At 35.2% G+C, this 21,026-nt stretch overlaps 1 protein-coding gene across 6 annotated transcripts in view; it reads left to right on the forward strand.

Annotated features, from left to right (window-relative positions):
• Positions 1-21,026, forward strand: part of Ccdc171 (coiled-coil domain containing 171) — a 553,592-nt gene that overhangs the window by 340,387 nt on the left and 192,179 nt on the right. For all 6 annotated transcript variants that reach the window (XM_045160095.1, XM_045160091.1, XM_045160110.1 and 3 more), the window contains one exon: positions 20,034-20,179. In XM_045160095.1, coding sequence (XP_045016030.1) covers positions 20,034-20,179 — 146 coding nt within the window. The remainder of the gene's footprint in view (positions 1-20,033; positions 20,180-21,026) is intronic.

Raw genomic sequence — 21,026 nt, forward strand, 5'->3', positions numbered from 1 at the left:
AGGCAGAAGTTTCAGCCCAAAGATTTCATTCCTGTGTCATATACCTCTGCACACACCAGGCCACTTCTATGCAATGCAGCCCTGCACAAGTTGTCAGGATATGGGCATAACAGGAAGCCTCTCATGCAAATTTACTTCTGGCCCAGACCAGGAAAAGCTCTTTCTCACCTTCATAAGCCAAACCTCACAAGTCCATAGTTCTTACTGCATTCAGGTCTTTTAACTCTGACCAGAATAGTCCATCAAGGTGCACTTACAGCACTGCAAAGCGTCTCTTAGGCCAAGGTTTCAAATTCTTTCATACTCCTTCACCAAAAACCAGCTCCAAAAGGCCAAAAGCCACACACTCAGGGGTTTAGCAGCAATGATTCCATGTCTTGGTACCAACTTTACTGTTGCAGTCACGCTTGCATTGCTGGTAGAAAACATCTGACCAAGAGCAACTTGAGGGAAAAAAGGTTTATTTTGGGCTTACAGACTCAAGGGGATGCTCCATGGCGGCAGGGGAAAACTATATAGCATGAACAGAGGGTGGACATCATCTCCTGGCCAACATCAGTTGGACAATTACAGTAGAGTGTGCAAAACACTGGTAAGGGGAAACTGGCTATAATACCCATAAGCCCACCCCCCCCCACAAATATACTTCCTCCAGGAGGCATTAATTCCCAAATCTCCATTATCTGGGAACCTAGCATTCAGAAACCCAAGTTTGTGGGGGGAACCTGGATCAAACCACCATACGTGGCTAGACATTACCTCTGCTCCAGCAGGTGGAAAATAGTACCAGGAGATGAGTCCTCTAACACTGGCAAGTTAGGGGGTTAATAAACATCAATGTCAACCCCTAGCAACACACCTCTTCCACCAAGGCTCTACCTTCCAAATTGCCATTAGCTGAGAAACATGCATACAAGCACATGAGTTTATGGGGGGACATCTGATCAGAATCACCACTGGTATCATTAGGTATTACCATTAAAAGACTAATAACAGCAACTGAAAACCAGTGTGACAGATAGGAAAAGACACATTGTCTTGTTTTGAATTAAGCATAAAAGTAGCAGTGAACTTTCCTTTATAGGTATTTTTTCCATATAATTTTATGTAAAATTAGTTTGTTATTTATATAGTTGTTTGAGAAGGAGAAGTGACATTACTGAGCACATTTATTTGGTTAAACACATTTTAGGGTGCTTTGTATTATTTTAGCTAATAGCACATATTAAGAGATAGGTATTATTGCTGACAAATAAAATAAAAATAGCTACAAAGAACTTGGCAATATACAAGATAAAGTTGCTTTATATAGAAGCCAAACATTTTTGCCATATTTCTTAAAAGACTTGACTCTCCTTGGGCCCTTCATAGTTTTAAGGAGTGTTTCTGTTGACAAATTATTTTCTAATATGTCATTCCTGGAGACCTTCATATTTTGTATTTAAGAAACATGAAATATTTACCCTTGTTTAAAAGGAAACCTGATAAACATAATATATATTTGCATTGTAAAAATATTTTCTTGACTGAATAAATAAACAAATTCTTAGGTAAGTTTTAAAACAGACATTTTCTTTTTCAGTATTGGTAATTGAATGCAGAATTTTGCATATGCCAGGGAAGCACTCTGCCACTGGGATACATCATGAGTATTCCAAAGTAGACTTTTTTTTTTTTTTAAGTAGGGTCTCACTCTAGCCCAGGCTGACCTGGAATTCACTATGTTGTGTCAGGGTGGCCTTGAACTCACAGTGATCTTTCTGTTTCTGTCTCCTCAGTGCTGACACTGAAGACATGTCCCACCATGCCCATCCTCAAAACAGACATTTTTGAGACATAAAATTATGTATATTTTTACCTGGTATATGTTGCCCACTTAAAGACAACATAATAATAAAGATGACTTCCCCTATCACTCCTCTTAGTCACTTGATCTTGGCCAAAAGGCTAAGAAATGAGAAGCATTTTAGACATATTCAGAATTGGTCAGACTGCACATCATAATTATCACTTAACTAAATGAAAAACTTGAGATATTGGTGTGTGTGTATGTTTTGGAACTTGAACTTAGGGCCTCTTGCATGTGTGGCCAGTGCTGCAACTAAGGTACATCCCTACCCAACATATTGGCTTGTCTGTTTTCAAATCATAGTCATATATGTGTTTGTAACATTTAATACACACATGCAAAGTTCTATGCATGTATATATAATCATATACAATTTAACATTTAAATTATATAAAGTATGTTTATACACTAAATATATATATATAAAGTATATAGCATGTAGAACATGATTTTACATGTAGTTCATTTTATTTATCTGTATATATATGTCAGAAGGTATATTATTAGGAACATACTCTGTAACATGGTTTGTATGTCATTTTTCATTTGCATATCTAGTCTTTTTTATGGTTTTTCAAGGTAGGGTCTCACTTTAGTCCAGGCTGACTTGGAATTCATTTTGTGAACTGAGGCTAGCTTTGAACTAATGGCAATCCTTCTACCTCTGCTTCCTGAGTGCTGGAATTAAAGGCTTGTTCCACCATGCCCCGCTGCATGTCTAGTTTTCTATTGGCTGTTTATCCTTAGGTCAGTTTTTTTTCAAATATTTTAAAATTTTATTTATTTATTTGAGAGAGAGAGAGAGAGGGAGAATGAGCGAGCATAAGCAAGCATGCCAGGGCCTCTAGCCACTGCAAACAAACTCCAGATGTATGTGTCACCTTGTGTATCTGGCTTATGTGGGCCCTGGGGAATTGAACCTGGGTCCTTTGGCTTTGCCGGCAAGCACCTAACCACTAAGCCATCTCTCCAGCCCTCTGTAGGTCACTATACTATGCTATACTGCCACCTGATGGTGCTTTGAGTTACATGATCTCATTTGAATTTTCAAAGCCTTTTACCTAAATTATATATAAAAATTTCACAGAATGCTTTTTGTTGTTGCAACTAAGGCACATCTTTTCTTGTTAAATAGCTTAAGAGAGCAAATTTTATAGAGGAATCTGCATTATGGGGCAGCAGTCAGTTAATGCGGGAAAGGCAATGTCTCTGTGCAAAATGTCCCAACTTGTGGCTCAATCTTTCTGCCCCTGTCTTATGCAAGATTCCCTGAGCCATGCTGGGAACATTTTAAGTCTACTTCAGTGATGGCTACTTAGGAGCATCTATATGTCTGGTTTGGTAGGTGTTGAGTGTTCTCAGTATGTTTTTCCATCACCTTTGTCCTGATATCAGCTTAACTGAGAGCTCAGCATTCTTGATCATTTCCCCATTTCTTCTGTGGTTTCAGCTGGGGCCGAGGTGAAGTGTACTGGGTAGTTTATCTCCCCAAGTCTAGCTCCCATCTGAAAAAGAGAAGCAGATTCTCCAACAGAGAGTGAAGTCAGTGCCAGTTAAATGGGATAACCATTAATTTAGAGAGAACTATAAGGGTTTAGACACTTTTATAGTGTAAGGTTAGTGGGTGCTTGACAATGGAAAGCAGAATCATTATCTGGATATGATTCTGATTTGTTTTCCAGGTCCAAATAGGGTTTCCTTTCCATTGAATGGATCTGTTAGCCAATCAAAGAGCAGTTGGTTGCACACCATGACTTTGTGCCACTATTTCACTAGTGTGAGCATCACCTCAGGTTGTTTGCTTCTGAGTCACTTAGAGCCGGCCCACATGCTGAATATGCAGGGAATTCAGACCAGCGGGTGGGAGGGGGGAGAAATGGCAGGACAATTGATTTTAGGTCTTCAACAGTAGGATTCCATGATTGAGCCTATACTAGGATATAGGAACAGAAAGTAGTAAAAGTCGAATAGATTTTTACTTTAAGATTAATAGTACTGCTACCAACAAAGGCAAAGAATAAGGAAATGAGTTTGGAATGTGTGAATGGTCATGATTTTGGCATTAATTTTTTCTTTGAGTTGATAATAAATTTGAGAAAATGTATTGTTGATAGTTCTAGTAAAGTAAAAGATGGAATGAAATATATTGAGGGACTAAAAGAAAGATCAGACAAATGAAAGAAGGAAAGATACAAATTTGGAAGGCTTACTTAACAAATACCTATTTCTATACCCAAAGAAACAAATATGTGCATATATAAGTATAATGTAGAATAGAATGGCTAGTGAAGGGTACTGAAACCTGAATATATTTTGCAAAAATCTGTAGGTTTCCAAGGGGTTAAAATTTACATTAAAACAATTGTCTCTGATATTTCAGTTTTTTTCCTAAAATACAGAATAGGTGAGAAAATTAGTTTATGTTGATTGTTGAGGTTTATATATCTTCAGTAACAAGTGAATTTTTGTCATTTGGATTGGCATTTTTAAGAGACTGGGAAATGTATTCTGGGATGTAAACTCTTGGCTCTTCTAGGTGAATTATGGGATTAAAGATCAGGTTTTACATGGCAGACAACGGCAAGCATTATTTACAGAGTGTTTCCTGTATGTCTGGTGCTCTAATAGAGTATTATTGTTTTCATTATTCACAGCAACATATAGTACAAGTAACATAATTGTACCAAGTAGGAAATTAGGAGTCAAGGATGTAATTTGACCTGGTTTCCTCATCTAGTAAATATTAGAGCAGGACTGTGTACTTGAATGTGTGTACTCTAAGATTTCTACCCTTTTATTACATCCAATGTGTGGATGGAAAGTGAAAGTGGTAGATATGATTTTTTTCCTTTGAGAAATTAGCAGTCAGAAAACAAAGATGATGATAATATGAAGGAAGACTGGTCAAGTAATGTCAAAAGAAATCAAGATCACTGAAGTATGCTGAAAGTAAAAGTAATGGTTCTGAAATGCACAAAGATGGTAAGAGGAAAATATGAAAGACTTGAAGATTTAGGCTTGAATAAATTGGGGTATGGTAGTTAGTAGCTACATTAATATCTAAAACAGCTATAACATAAGATGACATACATCTGTTTATACTGTCTTCTCATGAGAATTTTCTGCAAAACTTGTTTGCAAGAGATTCATGTTACATATGGTAAAACAAGAGCTTGGTGTCATCATGATGCAAATGTCAGAAAAGAAGCTGGGAATTGAGTGAGTGCTATTAGGGAGATCTGTGAGGCTGTTGAGGTTCCTTCTTTTGTTTGGTTGAGAAGCTGGTGTACTAGTACATTTACTGCAATTCAGATCATCAGTGATTCTCAAGCAGTGATATGACTGATCATACCCAAAGAAATACATACTAGAATGCTGTTTCTACATTTTTGTAAGTCACTAAGGCATCAGTAAAATATCTAGTTTAAACTGATGTCCTTACAAGAGAGTGTTCTTGTTGTTTGTTTGTATGGTGGTAAAAAGTTCTAGGTAATAAGACATGAAAGACCCATTAGATCTAGCTTACCTATTGAGATTTACTTTAGCTTTAAAAATGTCAGATTTAACCAGTAGAGGGTCCATAAACAGCTTTAGTAGTATCATAACTAATATGCTATTTCAGTGAGAAAAGAACGAACAAGATATTTATTTTTTAAGTTCTGTGTTACTGTTTGTGCTTATTAAAAGGAAAGCACACTAACAAGGAGACTTCTTCCCCAGCAAACAACCGCCCCCTGCAAACAGCTGCCTGGCCACCTCATTCAGTTCTAATGATAGGAAAGTTCTCACAAAAGGAAGTTCTGACATTGAGCATTACATATTTTTATTCAATGCAGTTCTCTTTCTCTTGTGGAATAGTGTTCCCAATGTCTTGGATCATAAATTATTTCATTTTTTCCCTTTAAAATCTGGATTCTCTGCACATTATTAATGGTAGCAAGTGAAGTCACTTACTGTGAGGCCAAACAAGAATCTGTTGCTATTATGTATCCTTATAGTTCTGGATGGACAGATTTCAAACCCTTATTAAGTTTGTATAGAATCTAAAGTATTTAGAAATAGGATATGGAGATCCTATTGAAACATTCCTTCAAGTTGATGGGCTTATTGTCTTCTAAATGAGATCTTCTTATGTTTTGTTGTTCTGCTTTAGGCCATATCTTAATTTTTGTATCACAAAACTATACTTGGCAAGTACTTTAAAAATGTTAACAACCATGAATATCAAATGAAAATAACACTGAAAATTAGACTTTGTGAAAATGCTACACTGTAATTTTTTTTAGTGTCTGAGAATTAAAAGACATTTGGCATTTTTCTTAATCTTATATCTTTATTAACTTGTGAAACCTGGGACTGGAGGCTTAATGGTATTATTTCTTCATTGTAATTATACTAATAAACATCTGTGGCAATAACCTTGTAATTTATAGTGCAGAAGGAAAGATTTATTGACTTATGCTTTGGAAGAAAAATGGGGTTGTGGTATAAGTAGATTGCTTGTTAAATCCATATATCTGCATACCATTTATTCCAGATTGTTTTAAGCTTTGCCTTCTAGTTTTCTTTCAGAAATAGAGGGTTATTGTAAGATCCTGAGTCCTTAGAGGTTTATTGAGTCAAGTACAAAGTAGCTGCTTTAATTTGAGAAGGAGAAGGTCAGTTGACCAACAAAACTGCCTTTAGAAACTAAAATTATATTTTCCGATAGCCTGAATATCAGTACATGTGACTTTACGGATTTCTTTCTTTGTTTTTGTTGCAGTGGAGCCCTTTCCAGTTAGATGGTGCTTGTATATTTTAGTCCCCCCCACCAAGATAGGGTCTACTTTCTAGCCCAGGGTGACCTGGAATTCACTATGTAGTTTCAGGCTGGCCTTGAACTCACAGTGATCTACCTACCTCTGCCTCCTGAGTGTTGGAGTTCATGGTGTATACCACCTCACCTAGCATATTTTAATTTTGATTTCATTTTTGTTCCCTACCTGGGCTCTCACTTGTTTGCCTTGTTCTTTTGTACAAATATGCTACCTTATAAGGACTTTTCCTAAGGTTGTCTTTTTTTTGTCTTAATCAACTTTCCAATTATTATCTTTTTCTTTTTGCTGTAATATTTAGGTTTAGGAAGATTTTAACATTTAAAAATTTTTCATTGTGAGATGCAGTAGAAAAGCCAAATAAATTGACAGTGGGTATTCAAATGTTGAGTCTACTTCTTAGCAACATACATTGACTGCTTCTATAACTATATTTTAATTACTTTTTTTTTGTTCATTATTTATTTATTTATTTGAGAGCTACAGACACAGAGAGAAAGACACATAGAGGGAGAGAGAGAGAATGGGTGCACCAGGGCTTCCAGCCACTGCAAACGAACTCCAGACGCGTGCGCCCCCTTGTGCATCTGGCTAACGTGGGACCTGGGGAACCGAGCCTTGAACCGGGGTCCTTAGACTTCATAGGCAAGCGCTTAACCGCTAAGCCATCTCTTACTTTTATTTTTTGTTAAGTTTTAAATTTTATTTATTTGTAAGCAGAGAGAGATAGAGAGGGGAGGGGGGGCAGGAGAATGGGCATACTAGGGCCTCCAGCTGCTGCAAATGAACTCCAGATGCATGTGCCGCTTAGTGCAACTGGCTTTACATGGTTACTGGGGAATCAAACCTGGGTCATTAGGCTTTGCAGGCAAATGCCTTAACCTCTGATTCATCTCTCCAGCCCTTAAATATTATTATTTTGTTTTGTTTTTCAAAGGAGAGTCTCACTCTAGCCCAGGCTCACCTGGGATTCACTAAGAAGTCTCAGGGTGGCCTCAAACTCTCAGTGATGCTCCTACCTCTTCCTCCCAAATACTGTGATTAAAAGCATACACCATCATGCCTGGCTAATTATTTATTTATGGTATTTTCAAATACAATTTTTTGAATATTTTATTTGTATTTATTTATTTGAGAGAGAGAGAGAGAGAGATAGAATGAGAATGGGCATGACAGGACCTCAAACCACTGCAATCAAACCTCAGATGCATACACCAGTATGTGCATCTGGCTTATGTGGGTCCTGGAGAATTCATTCTGGGTCCTTAGGCTTCATAGGCAAGCTCCTTAACCACTAAGCCATCTCTTCAGCCTTACAATTGTTTTTGTTGGTTCTCATCTTCCCTCCTTCCCTCCTCCAATTCTTCCTTCCACTTCCCATATCCCTGTATTATCCTTCCTTCTGCTTACATGTTCTGTGACTAGCTTGTAGACATTTATTTATTTGTTTATGAGAGAAGGGGCAGGGGCATGCCAGGGCCTCTTGCCATTGCAAACGAACTCCAAATGCATGCAACACTTTTTGCATCTGGCTCTCCATGGGTACTGAGGAACTGGACCTGGGCTGTCAGGCTGTGCAAGCAAGCTTCTTTAATTGCTGAGCCATCTTTCCAGCCCCATGACTATTTTTAATTAGTACTACTCATATGTTCAAATGTTTGTATTTAGTGTATCTACAGACAGATTAGTAATATAAGTTTTATTATGCATTGCAATGCTGTCATTTTTAAAGAAGCAGACAATAATAAAGAATTTATGTTCATTTTCTCCTCTTTATAGCTTTTTGAGTAAAAAATTAAAATATGCATGTATTAATATGTTATGGAGGTATTTGGGAAAACATGTTCTTTATGAATTATAGTTTGTCAGATGAAATTTACTACAATTTGTAATGTGCAGTACGGTAGCAGTATGTTTTTATCATATCTTTATACTGACTTAAGTCTCAAATGACTTACAGTTATTTTTAATATTTAATTAAAACTCATTTCTTCTACTGATGATTCATTATTTAATCAAACTAGGAACTGATTTTCTAAATCATTCACTGATTTTCATAGGCATATAAATTTCAAAGCAGGGCTAGAGGGATGGCTTAGTGGTTAAGGCATTTGCCTGTAAAGTCCCGGCACTCACATTAGCCAGATGCACAAGAGGGTGCACACATCTGGAGCTCGTTTGCGGTGGCTGGAGGCCCTGGCAGTGCCCATTTTCTCTCTCTCTCTTCCTCTGTCAAATAAATAAATAAATAAAAATAAGTTTCCGAGCAAATTGCGAAAAGTAAAAATATGAGCTTACAGTAATAACAATTCCTTACACATCACTCATCAGCTTCTTCTTCCTGGGCCCCACCTCTGGAGTATTAGGGCATTCTGTCGGACACTTTTGGTTTATGATAAAGGTTTGTTGGTTTGTGTCTTTGAAGAATTTTATTTTATTTTATTTTTTGCTTTTGATGTAGGGTCTTGCTCTGGCCCAGGCTGACCTGGTTTTCACTATGTAGTCTCAGGAGGGTCTTGAACTCAGTGATTTTCCTAGCTCTGCTTCCTCAGTGCTGGGATTAAAGGCATGTGCCACAATGCTGGCAAGAATTTAAATTTTAGCTCCATTTCACTGACCAGAATAAGTAGCATGAACATTCTGACTTGTATAGGTCAAGCAAAATATATAGTTTTCTTTCCAAAAGAGGCATCATGTGTTTACATAGATTATGCTTGAGATCAGTGAGATAAGAGAATATATTTTTCTCTCAGGGAGTTGAACAAAAAATTTGACTAGTAACACGATCTGAAATAACTATTTTTGCCATGAATATAAAAATGAGTACATTTCATATTTAATAATGCTCACAAAATTTGGTATAACTTTACATTTTAATACCTGTGGTTCTTTTCTCTAGTTTTAGAAATTACGGTTGAGAACAGTCATGTCAACAATACAAATGAAGTAATGAGAAATTAAAAAAACAAAAAATTTAGTTATCTCAGGAATCCATATGTCTAGTTTGTGCTTTTCTCTATTTCTCAACAGAATAGGGGCAGGGACAAGGGAAAAGAGGGTACCAACATATGATGTATCCATATGAAACATCTTGATAATAATAATAATAAACATAAAAAAGAAAAAAGACAATATAGCAATTGCTCATAAACATTTGGTGAAATTGAAACCTTGAGACATTGTAGATGACTTTGGTACAGTGACTTTGGAAAGGAATTTGATGGTATCTTGAAAAAAAAATAAATGTAACATTAAAAAAAAAGCTAGTGAATATTCAAGGTCAACCATACTCCATTAAGCATTTTCTGGGTTCCAGAAGCCATATTGTCAACATTTCAAGGAGTCACTAGATGGTGATCTCACTCATTTGGAAGGATAGGACAATTGTGTTTTCAGGTGAATGGGTTGGTAACAGGGGTCAGAAATGTAAAACATATTAGTTCTATAATGAGCTCTTTATGATCCAAATGGTACTACTTACTGAGCATGTATATATGCATGTACACGCAAACCCCATCATAATCAATCCTATATTTTGCTATACTTTCCTAGTATTCATATATATGTACACCTGTATATACATGCATGTGTATTTTGTTCAACTTCTATGCCCTCAGTAAATGCAGAGATTTTCCTAAGCACAGTTTCTCATGAAATTGCAAAGAGGCTTGGATCTATCCTGTTGTTTTCTAGAATATTGTCTGAATTTGTTAACTGTTTACTCTTTTTTCTTTTCTCCTCCTTTTACCTCTATCCCATCCTTTTCTCTTTTTTCTTTCAGTTCTGGGGATAGAGTCCAGGGCTTCATGCTGCTAAGTGTGCACTAGACTGCTCACCCATGCCTCTAGCTTCTTTTCTATAATTAGTAGGAGTAAAGAGAGATTAAAAAGTACACATTTGTTACATGTTTCCCTCCAAGAAAAATAAACATGCCCATATTTATCAGAAGCAGTTACAACAGCCCATGAGAAGCAGGGAGGTGTGCTAGCTGTATGCAGTGATCCCTGGGGGTCAGGGTAGATATAGAGGGTGGAAGGTCTAGGGAGAAGTGGCTCCATCTCTGCAGCTATGGGGATATGTTGTCAACCTTGCTGGCATGAGGCTTTTCAATGCTATGGCTGCTTTGGAGTCTCCATGCTCTGAAATGTAACTTCTTGCCCATGCTCTGTAAGAGAGCTCCCAAAACCCTATGAATGAAATCATACTTCAGTCTGTTATGGGCACTCTATTTGGACAGAGGGGTAAGGGCAGGCATTTATTAGCATCTCACCTACAGAGTTCATGCAACAACATTTCACTTGGTGATGTTAATATTAACCAACGATCAGGTTGGAGACATTGCTTAACTGTTAAGATGCCTGCCTGCAAAGCCAAAAGACTTCTGTTTGATTCCCCAGGATCCACATAAGCCAAATGCACAGGTGGCACATGAGTCTGGAGTTTGTTTGCAGTGGCTGGAGGCCCTGGTGCACCCATTCTGTCTGTCTGCCTCTTTCTCTCTCAAATAAATAAAAAATTTAAATTTGTTTATAAATCTTAATTTAAATTAAAAATTTTTTTAAAAAGTTTAAAAAATAACCAATGATCATCTTATAATTAGAAACAGTATGGGCTTAACATTATAGTTTTCTTTAGAAAATAATCACTGCTTTTGATTGTTTACCTACACTTTGGTTCTTTTTATCTTATTATTTTATTTATTTTTATTTGAGAGAGAGAGAGAGAGAGAGAGAGAGAGAGAGAGATGGCATGCCAGGACCTAGCCACTGCAATCAAACTCCAGATGCTTGCTTCACCTAGTGGGCATGTGTGACCTTGCACTTGCCTCACCTTTGTGCATCTGTCTAATGTGGGATCTGGGCAGTAGAACATGGGTCCTTAGGCTTCGCACTCAAGTACCTTAACTACTAAGCCATCTCTCCAGCCTCATTTTGGTACTTTTTAAAAGTGATGTGTAGTCTTATCATCCTTTCACCTTTGACTCAAAGCTTATGGCTCTCCTATAATTTAAATGAGTTGTAATAATTCATATAGTTATTAGTAGAAACAAAATATATAGGTAGGTTACTACATTTATAGAAAGTGAATATTAAGCATGCAATCTCTGAGTAATATAAAATTTGAGATAATAATCTTTAGCTTATTAAAAATTTCCTGTTTTAACCTAGGTATCTTAAAATCCTGAAATATAACATATCCTGAGTTTTCACTCAAAGATGAAATCGTATTTCAGGTTCTCTGATATTTACTGTAACTTGGTAGTTCTGGTTTGCACACATGATTGTCTAGACAGATCTGAGAAGGCTGCTTTATAGTTTGGAATCTTTCTACAGCTTCTCATAGCTCCCTGTGACAATAGCTGGCACATCTTGCCAAAAAACAAAGTATTATGCAAAGACATAGAAAATGTTAAAGCAAATTCTGGTTGAAAGAATGATGAGGGTTGGGAATCTACTAATTCAAGCATCCATCTCAGTCTCCCACTCCCATATCCTTATACAATCTATTAAGTGCTGTATATAAATTGCCTACAAGGTGAGAAGTCCAATTTCCTTATCATATATATACCATTGTGATCCCATCTTCTGCCATTCTCAATAGTACTTTATCTTCCAGATCTATCTTGTATTTCATTGAACTTATCATTTTACTCTGCCAAGGATGCTCTTGAAAACACAGATCACTTAGCTATAATGCCACCTAATTCTTGGACATCTTTTCATTCTTTTCCACTAGGCCTAATTTCTTTAAGGTTCTCTATCACCTTCCATAGTGGCAAAGACTAGTGATCAAACCTTTAAGCACTTGTTCAAGGCACATAGCAAGTGTTATGAATTTGATGGGCAAATAATTGAATTTTTAAAAGTAAATGTTTTACTTACTTATTTTGAGAGAGCAAGAGAGAGAGAGAGTGAGAGAGAGAGAGAGAGAGAGAGAGAGAGAGAGAGAGAGAGAGAGGCAGATAGAATGAGAATGGACATGCCAGGCCTCTAGCCACTGCAAGCAATTGCTGGATGCATACACCACCATGTTCATCTGGCTTACTTAGTTTCTTAGTAGTTGCTGGCAAGTGCCTTAACTCCCAAACCATCTGTCTAGCCCAAATAATTATTTTTTATTTATTATATTTAATAAATGATGATAGTATCATGTTTTCAAAGATGGATCTTAGATCATGTTTTCTTTGATTTTGGTTTTCTTCAAAGTAGGGTCTTACTCTAGTCCAAGCTGACCTGGAACTCACTCTGTAGTCCCAAGCTAGCCTTGAACTCACAGTGATCCTCCTACCTCTGTCTCCTGAATGTTGGAATTAAAAGTGTGTGCTATTATGCCTAGCCTTTCATATTTTGATTTTTGATATTGAGAGCATTTAATTAAATAATAGTGAAGTTTTATTAGGTAGCATTTCAGTATAAATCGAAAGTAGCCATCTAGACAGTTTGTAAATACTTTACTGACTGGAATTTGATACATAAGTGGAATTTTAGAGTACATTTCCAGTTTTCATTTGCTCAAGTTTTGTTAATCATCTACCATGTGGCCTATTTATAACAGTAATTTTTACACATATCTTTGTTAATTTTTAAAATATTTTTTATTTTTTATGATAAAATAGTTATTTTTAAAAATTATGTACTTGAGCCAGGCATGGTGGTGCATGCCTTTAATCCCAGCACTCGGGAGGCAGAGGTAAGAGGATTGTTGTGAGTTCAAGGCCACCCTGAGACCCCATAGTGAATTCCAGGTCAGCCTGGGCTAGAGTGAGACCCTACCTTGAAAAACCAAAAAAAAAAAAGAAAAAAAATTAAAAAATAAATTATGAACTTGAGTGTATATGTAAGTGCATATATATAAACAGTGAGGCAGAAATAACATAAAAACTAAATTGCTATATTCAGGAACAGATTTTTCCAAGAAGGCTATGCAATGACATTAGCTTTCTCATGTGAGTTATGCTTTTAAAATTTATTTGGTCTTTTATGGTAATAGGATACTTTCACATCTTCTGTCTTCCTAGACTTGTGAGTTCTAACCAATGCTGCCATTAAATCAATTGATCAATCTATCTCTCTCTAATTTTTATTTTTTTTTTGGAGGTAGGATCTCACTCTAGACCAAGCTGACCTGGCACTCACTCTGTAGTCCCAGATAGTCCTCAAACTCACAGCAATCCTTCTACCTCTGCCTCCTAAGTGCTGGCTGGTATTAAAAGTATGTACCATCATGCCTGGCTCTAAAAATATTTTTATTTATTCATTTGCAAGAAGAAAGCAAAGGAGGGAGAGGGGCAAAGAGAGGAGGAATGGGTGCACTAGGGCATCCTGTCACTGCTAACATGTGCATCTGGCTTTATGTGGGTACTGGGAGTGTGAAACTGGACCATCAAGCTTTGTAAGCAAGCACCTTTAATTGCAGAGCCATCTCTCCAGCCCATAGCACTACCATTTTTATTCAGAACTGAAAAGGTTATATCATTGCATCTTCAGCTTCAACATGTAAATATGTAACCTTCCTTCTACATAAGGTTATTACTTGAACATCATAAAAGTTGGTGTCCCTCAGAAATCTAAATCAAAGTTGCATAGCTCTTAATTCTTCATGTAAAATAAAGTTACCAAGATTGCAACACACTTGTATATAAATTATACCACCATCACATTTTGCTGTTGAATATTTATTTTAAATTACCTAATGGCTTATCTCACAGATGCTGAGCTTCATTATAAAAATTAGAATCTTTTAGTTTCACCTATATTCACCCAACTTTGTGGTTTATTTGGTGGTTATAACATTTTAACTTCATACTTTCTGTGGCAACCTGCAGCTTGATTCCCCCAGCAGCCTCTCAATAATTATTGATTAATATAATTTTTAGTTGTCACATTCTAATAGGCTGAAGATAGCATTATTTCTTTTTCCAGTATTAATTTTAGGGCCTTGAGAAATTTTATCCAACTCATTACAAGTTAGGAATGTTTATTCAGAAGTTACATTTAGCAGTAATTTTTTTTTATAGTTATCATTACTATTTTCAGTGCTGGTCATGGAACCTAGACCATGTACCTGCTAAACAAGTGCTCTGTCACTAAGTTGCATCTGCAGCCCCAGTAAATTCGTTTTTTGAAAACTTATATTTTTCACTTTACCTCAGAAGCATAGTTTAAAAGTTTTTTTTATAACACTGGTGTTGTCTTTCATTTGCATGACTAACTTTTTATACCAAATTGAATAAGCCATTAGCTTTTAGTCTGTAGGAATGTGGATCCATAGATATTTCCCATTAGACAAAAGGAAATCTATAAAAGCAGTATCTCCTGGGGTTCTGTCTTCCTGGCGGTCTAATGGTCTGAACACTAACTAGATAGTACCCTTATGAGAAAGAACTGTGTGGGGTGAGTCCCTTGACATCCAGAAATATTATTTAGAGAGATGTGCTCATCATTTATCTATTGCACTGTACAACATTTATTAATCAAAACTCTGATTCAGGAAATTCATTCTATAAATTTTTTATTTTAAAAACTATTACCAAAATTATGGACTGTGTACAAGCTTATATAATTTTAAATTACAATTTGCTGAAATAATTAGACATATTATATTTTAGACATTTTACTTTGAAAGGCTTGTTTAGTTTTACTTTTTCTTTTAAAAAGAAAGAACTGAAAAAACAGAAAAGTCTCTGTTGCTGATACTTGCAAAGCTCTGTGAATATATAAAGCCCTCTGAACTATAAAAAGCATGAGTTATGTGGTATGTGAGTTATATCTCAATAAATATGCTCTAAATGTTTTTCTACTGAACAAAATGTTTTCATAGGTATAAAGTAATAGAACTTTAATTTATATTCATCACTAAAGAAACTTACTAGCTTTAATAAATATTTAAAGCTTTAGAAAAATGATTATGAATGACTTAAAAATAATTTGTAACCTTGTTCAGTAGTAACACATATAAACATGTGAAACTATATATAAGGAAAGATATTTAAAAATATGTGAGGCATTTAATATTCATATCTACCATTTGTTATATGCCTAGAGATTTCATTCACTTAACTATTTCTTTTGTATCAACATGTTCCTTTTCCAGGTATGATTAGTAGCAAGTAGCTTTTCATAACCAGTTTAGAAAACAATCAGGTACATGTAAATACCTTCTTGTAAGAGTAGTTTACTAAAAGCATTGACTTCTTTCCTGTTGGATAGGTATCAGTTAGGGTGAGCAATCACATTATTAGAAAATAAATATAATAAAGATCAAATATCATAGCTTCTTAAATGGTCCATTTGGGAAATAATATTAAAATTTTGCTTTCAAGCATTTAGGATTTAAAATGAAAAGTAGAATCTTGATGAATAGTATTGATACATTGGTTCTTGGGTAGGCAAAATATTTTTCTTCTTTTTAAAAAAGATTCTTGTTATATGTAGTATTAATTTTCTAACAGCTAAAATTGTTCAGAACACTGTTTAAAGATAAACTCAGTATCAGATGTTTGATTTTTTTTTTTTGTAAATATTAAGACCTGAGTACAAAATGAGGGCTGTAGTGTGGATTAAGTGAAATATCTCAAGGCTGTGCTGTTCTGATAACTGAACCTGAAGTGACCTTTCTCAGACACAATTACAGAGCTGTATGTTTTTCCTTTAATTTCATCAGGGGTTTAATTAGTATACAAATAAAACTTCCCTTATCTTCCTTTCTACCTAATTGGCTTGTCTTCGCTTATATATGAAGTATGTGAGAGTGGGCTGTAATTAGGGTGACCGCGTTAACCTTTTTTCCTCAAATGTACTGTTGCCTAAAGGCCTCAAGGCCTAAAAACAGTGCTTTGGATTATTGCTTTGCAATCACTATGGCTGTCCCATAGGTTTTCTCATGAGCAGAAGGGCTTTGGGTGCTGCAGGTTCCCACTGCTTAACAGGATCTTCATTCTTCTCCCCACTAAATGTTTATTGATTATCTCGCTGTTGCAGGCTCAGCCTCCAACAACTTAATATCAGGTGACAGTCAGGAGAGTTCTCCAAGTAATTAGAGTTGAGCATTGGGGGAACAATTAGGAGCAGAGTTATTAAACTTGATTTATCCTATTCTCTCCTGAACAGTTTCTTGGATATCAGAACATCACACTTTCACAATCTACCCTGGTTGAGAAATTAGTGGCTAACCTGCTGCTTATCATTGTTGCCTTGCTGCCTAGAGGCATGCACTCTTGCTTTCAGTCATTTGGTTGGAAATATTAGAGTCCATAAAGTTTATCATGAGTTTTAATTAGATGAATCTGAATGGGAGAGAAGTAGAACTTGAACTCTTTTATTTATAGCAATACAATATATACATAAAGATATAATATATATAAAATTAAATTATTTTCTTTAATTATTAAAGTTAAGCATATTTTATTTTATAAGTTTTTTATTTCAATTATCTATAGGAGAGAGAGAGAAAGTGGCAGAAAGAGAGAATGGGAGTATCAGGGTCTTTAGCCACTACAAAGGAACTAACTCCAGATGCATGTGCCACCTTTTACATCTGGCTTATATGGGTACTGGGAAATAGAACCTGAGTCCTTAGGCTTTGCAGACAAGTGCCTTAACTGCTAAGCCAACTCTTCAGCCCAGCTAAGTTTTTAAGGATTTTATTTTTGTCATCAGAAAGGGTGAATGTTAAGGAGAAAACATATTTTTGAATCACTTTTTATATCTTGGTGTTTGGTACACATCTAAATAAACCTTAGGATGTATTGATATTAATAGATGCTTTGATGAAGCCCTTCAACTTTTTAAAATGAGAAATTTATGCCTATGAGTTTAAATATTGTTAAATAAAAATATAAAACAGTACTATCTCTTTTATTTCACATTCAAGAAAGTGGCCTTTCAGGGATGTTTAACCTTTTGATATTGTGAAATTATAGTGTGATGTACAAGTGTGTTATGCCATATTCATAGCTATCATGAGATGCATGTTGCCTGCAGGCTTCAAGTTGGGCATGCCAACTGTAGAAGACTGTGATGGCTTGTCATTGCTCCTGAGAGATGAAAATGAGAGAATGCCAAGAAGATTTGGATATGTGGAAGCTCTAAAGTTATGGATTATATCTTCTTTGAACATATAGGATTACTAAAAGCCAACCATGGTTGTATAATGATATAAGATCATGGGTCCTTTTGGATTGGACAAGCAAGCTTCAATCTGGAAAAGCAGGAAACAATATATTGAACTTAGAATAGCCCTCTGGTCTTAAGAGTCAATGAGCAAGAGAATTTGAGTGGATTAGCATTCATTTACCACTTCTGTTGGAAGGATCCAAGCTTTGTGCATAACATGTGGTGGATCATTAGTTTTATATTCATATATTAAAAACAGCAGTTTTTATTGTTTAAAAGATGTCAGCAATACTGACTTTAAGCTTCAAATAGGTTTTTAAAAATCAAAGAATCTTGTGGTACTTCAGTGCCTTTAATTATGTTAACATTGACACAAAATTAGTAGGATTAGTGGTTTTAAAAAATCTATTCTTTGTTGTCTTTTAATATTAGCTTGAATAAGTTACTTCCCATGGTGAAATATTCTTTTAAAATATTTAAGATCAATTAATTTTTTGACTTTAAAATAATAGCTGTTTATATGGTATAAGTGATGCTTTTATACATATGTCATATAACAGGTAAATAAGACCAAATATATCTGTGTCTCAAGTATTTATTATGTTTTCACTGGGAAAACATCCAAATATTCCTAGGTTTTTATTTTATTTTATTTTTGCTTTTTCAAGGTTGTGTCTTTAGCCCAGGCTGACATAGAATTCACTATGTAGACTCAGGGTGGTCTCGAACTCATGGTGGTCCTCCTACCTCTGCCTCCCAAGTGCTGGGATTAAAGGCATGCACCACCTCGCTGCTCTAGGTTTCTTAAATATGTAGTACATTACTAGTATCTATTGCACTTTACTGTGCAGTAGTACATTGGAACTTCTTCCTGTTGTGCACTACCTGTTGATCAACCTTGTAGTGCTTTTAAATATCTATTAATATTAAAGATTTAAAATAAAATTTATAAGTGACCATGGTTTCCTTATCATTAATTTTTGATTCCTATTTGTCTAGCTACAACCTGAATGAAAATGAACCATTGAATTTGAAAACTTACAGCATTAGAAATACCTGATTTGACTGATGATTGTATTCATTTTACCAGCATTTAGAGTGAATTGTTTTAGCTTATGTGAGAAGCTTAAATTTTTTTCTGTCCCTGTGAATACATTAAGAGAATACTGCTGGAAGAGTTTTAAATATGAAATTGCAGCATGTTGCTTATCCTTCACAGGGACTGTGGACATGGTTGTGAATATTAGTAAGTGGCTAAACTTTAGCAAGAATAAAAATAGTATGCACATAAAGTTAGTTGTTTGGCTCAGTTTACAACAAATTTACTTCAAGTACCAATAAACTTATTTTAAAAAGTTCATAGGAAAAAGAATGAGCAGAATTTTAGTGTTAAAGGGGTCCTCCGATTCCTATACTACTTTGTATCCTAGGATTTTAAACGTGGTCTAGAAAAACACTCCCTTAAATTGTTCCTCATTCAAATACCTTTGCCCTCAAACTTCCAAAATGAAATTGCGTGATTGCATTTTGGAATTTTGTGCTAAGTAAATATATCAGATTAAAGAAAGTGTCAGTTCATGTATTTTATACTTATGCGACTAGAAAAACATTTATAAACTCTATATCTATATAATGTAAATTAACTTTTTCTCTTAGCTGAAACATACTAATCCTACTTATGCTGCTATCCTTGATGTGAAAGCTACTTATTAGGCAGCAACAGAATATTATTTTGGAGTCCTATTTGACTTCTGTGATGTATATAACAGCAACCTATAACACATAGATTTAGAAAGACAGTAGAGAGATTTGCTGTTTTTCCCCCTAAATATCCTATTCACCTATCCTCATTCATATACTCACTTTGGGCATATGATAGTTCTTCCATTCTAATTAGAGTTAAATAGAATCTAAATCTCATGTGCATTGTCCACTAAAATCTTTATTTTTCATTACTAAAAGAAAACATAACTTGAGATTTCTATAATCAGAAATTTCTAGTATGAACGTGGTTTGTCTGGCAGTGCTTAAAAAAAAGAGCTTGATTTTGTAGCCATTTTTCAAAATCATATCATTCTCATTTCTAATTTTCAAGTATTTAAAAATTTTGAAGAAAATTTGTTAAACCTTGATGTGTAATGACCCAACTGTATGACTCAGTCAGTCTGTATTCTTCTTTGTTTAATAGCCTATGGCATAAGCTGAAGTTAATTATCAGGACTGACAAGTAACTCTGTTTCTGTCTGCTTGTAGAGTCTCTCCGAGGCAAAGATGGAGCTGAGGAGAAAAGATCAATCCCTGCGTCAGCTCAACAGACATCTCACCCAGCTGGAGCAGGACAAGCGTCGGCTGGAGGAGAACATCCACGATGCAGAGAGTGCCCTCCGCATGGCAGCCAAGTGAGCATGTGGACCGCGGGGAGATCACTTAAAACAGACAAAAGATCAATTCTTACTTTCATGCTCCGGGTTTTAGCCCTGGATAATACAGAGTTGGAAAACAAAAGTACAGCTGTCTTTCTTTGAAATTCTGATATATCCTCAAAAAAGAAAAGTCTTAACTCAGCATACTAAATGTATATTTTATTGAGAAACCTCAGAAAAATATAAGCTTCTATTATGACCTCTGATTATGCATATTTGAGGTTCAGTTATAGTGTTACAATTTTGCAACTATGTTTTCATTAATGGGAATCATAATATTGTTTATGTAAAAGTTTTTTTTTATAACATAGTCCTTATAACCTTCTGCTCTGCTGTTCCCAAATTTTATTTTATATGTCATACTAATATGCAAATGATATTTTCATAAGGAAATACTAATGTACAATCAACATGTGTTTCATAGTATTTAAAAATGCAAGTAAAATGTATTGATCATGAGCAATTCACTTAAGCATACAGCTGTGTGTTCTAATTTATTAAACAGAAAAACTTATACAGTTTTCAAGTAGATAGCTATGTGAATGTGATGAGAATGTTTTCTTTTATCATTTAACCAAGTTGACATACATTATTAAGTTCAAATTGAACAATTATCCTGGACATTTATATTTGTTCCCCACAATGAATTTTATGGACTACCTTGAAACAGTGTTTTTAACAGCATAATTTAAAGAAAATCTACTTGAATTAAAGAAACAACATGATTTTAATGAGTACAATGTTTAAATTTGTAGTTTTAATTCCTGTACTTGCAAAAAAATATATATTATTTAATGTTTTGATACAAGCTCCTCTTAGACAT

This window comes from Jaculus jaculus, chromosome 1 (genome assembly GCF_020740685.1).
Source record: "Jaculus jaculus isolate mJacJac1 chromosome 1, mJacJac1.mat.Y.cur, whole genome shotgun sequence".
Classification (NCBI taxonomy): domain Eukaryota; kingdom Metazoa; phylum Chordata; class Mammalia; order Rodentia; family Dipodidae; genus Jaculus; species Jaculus jaculus.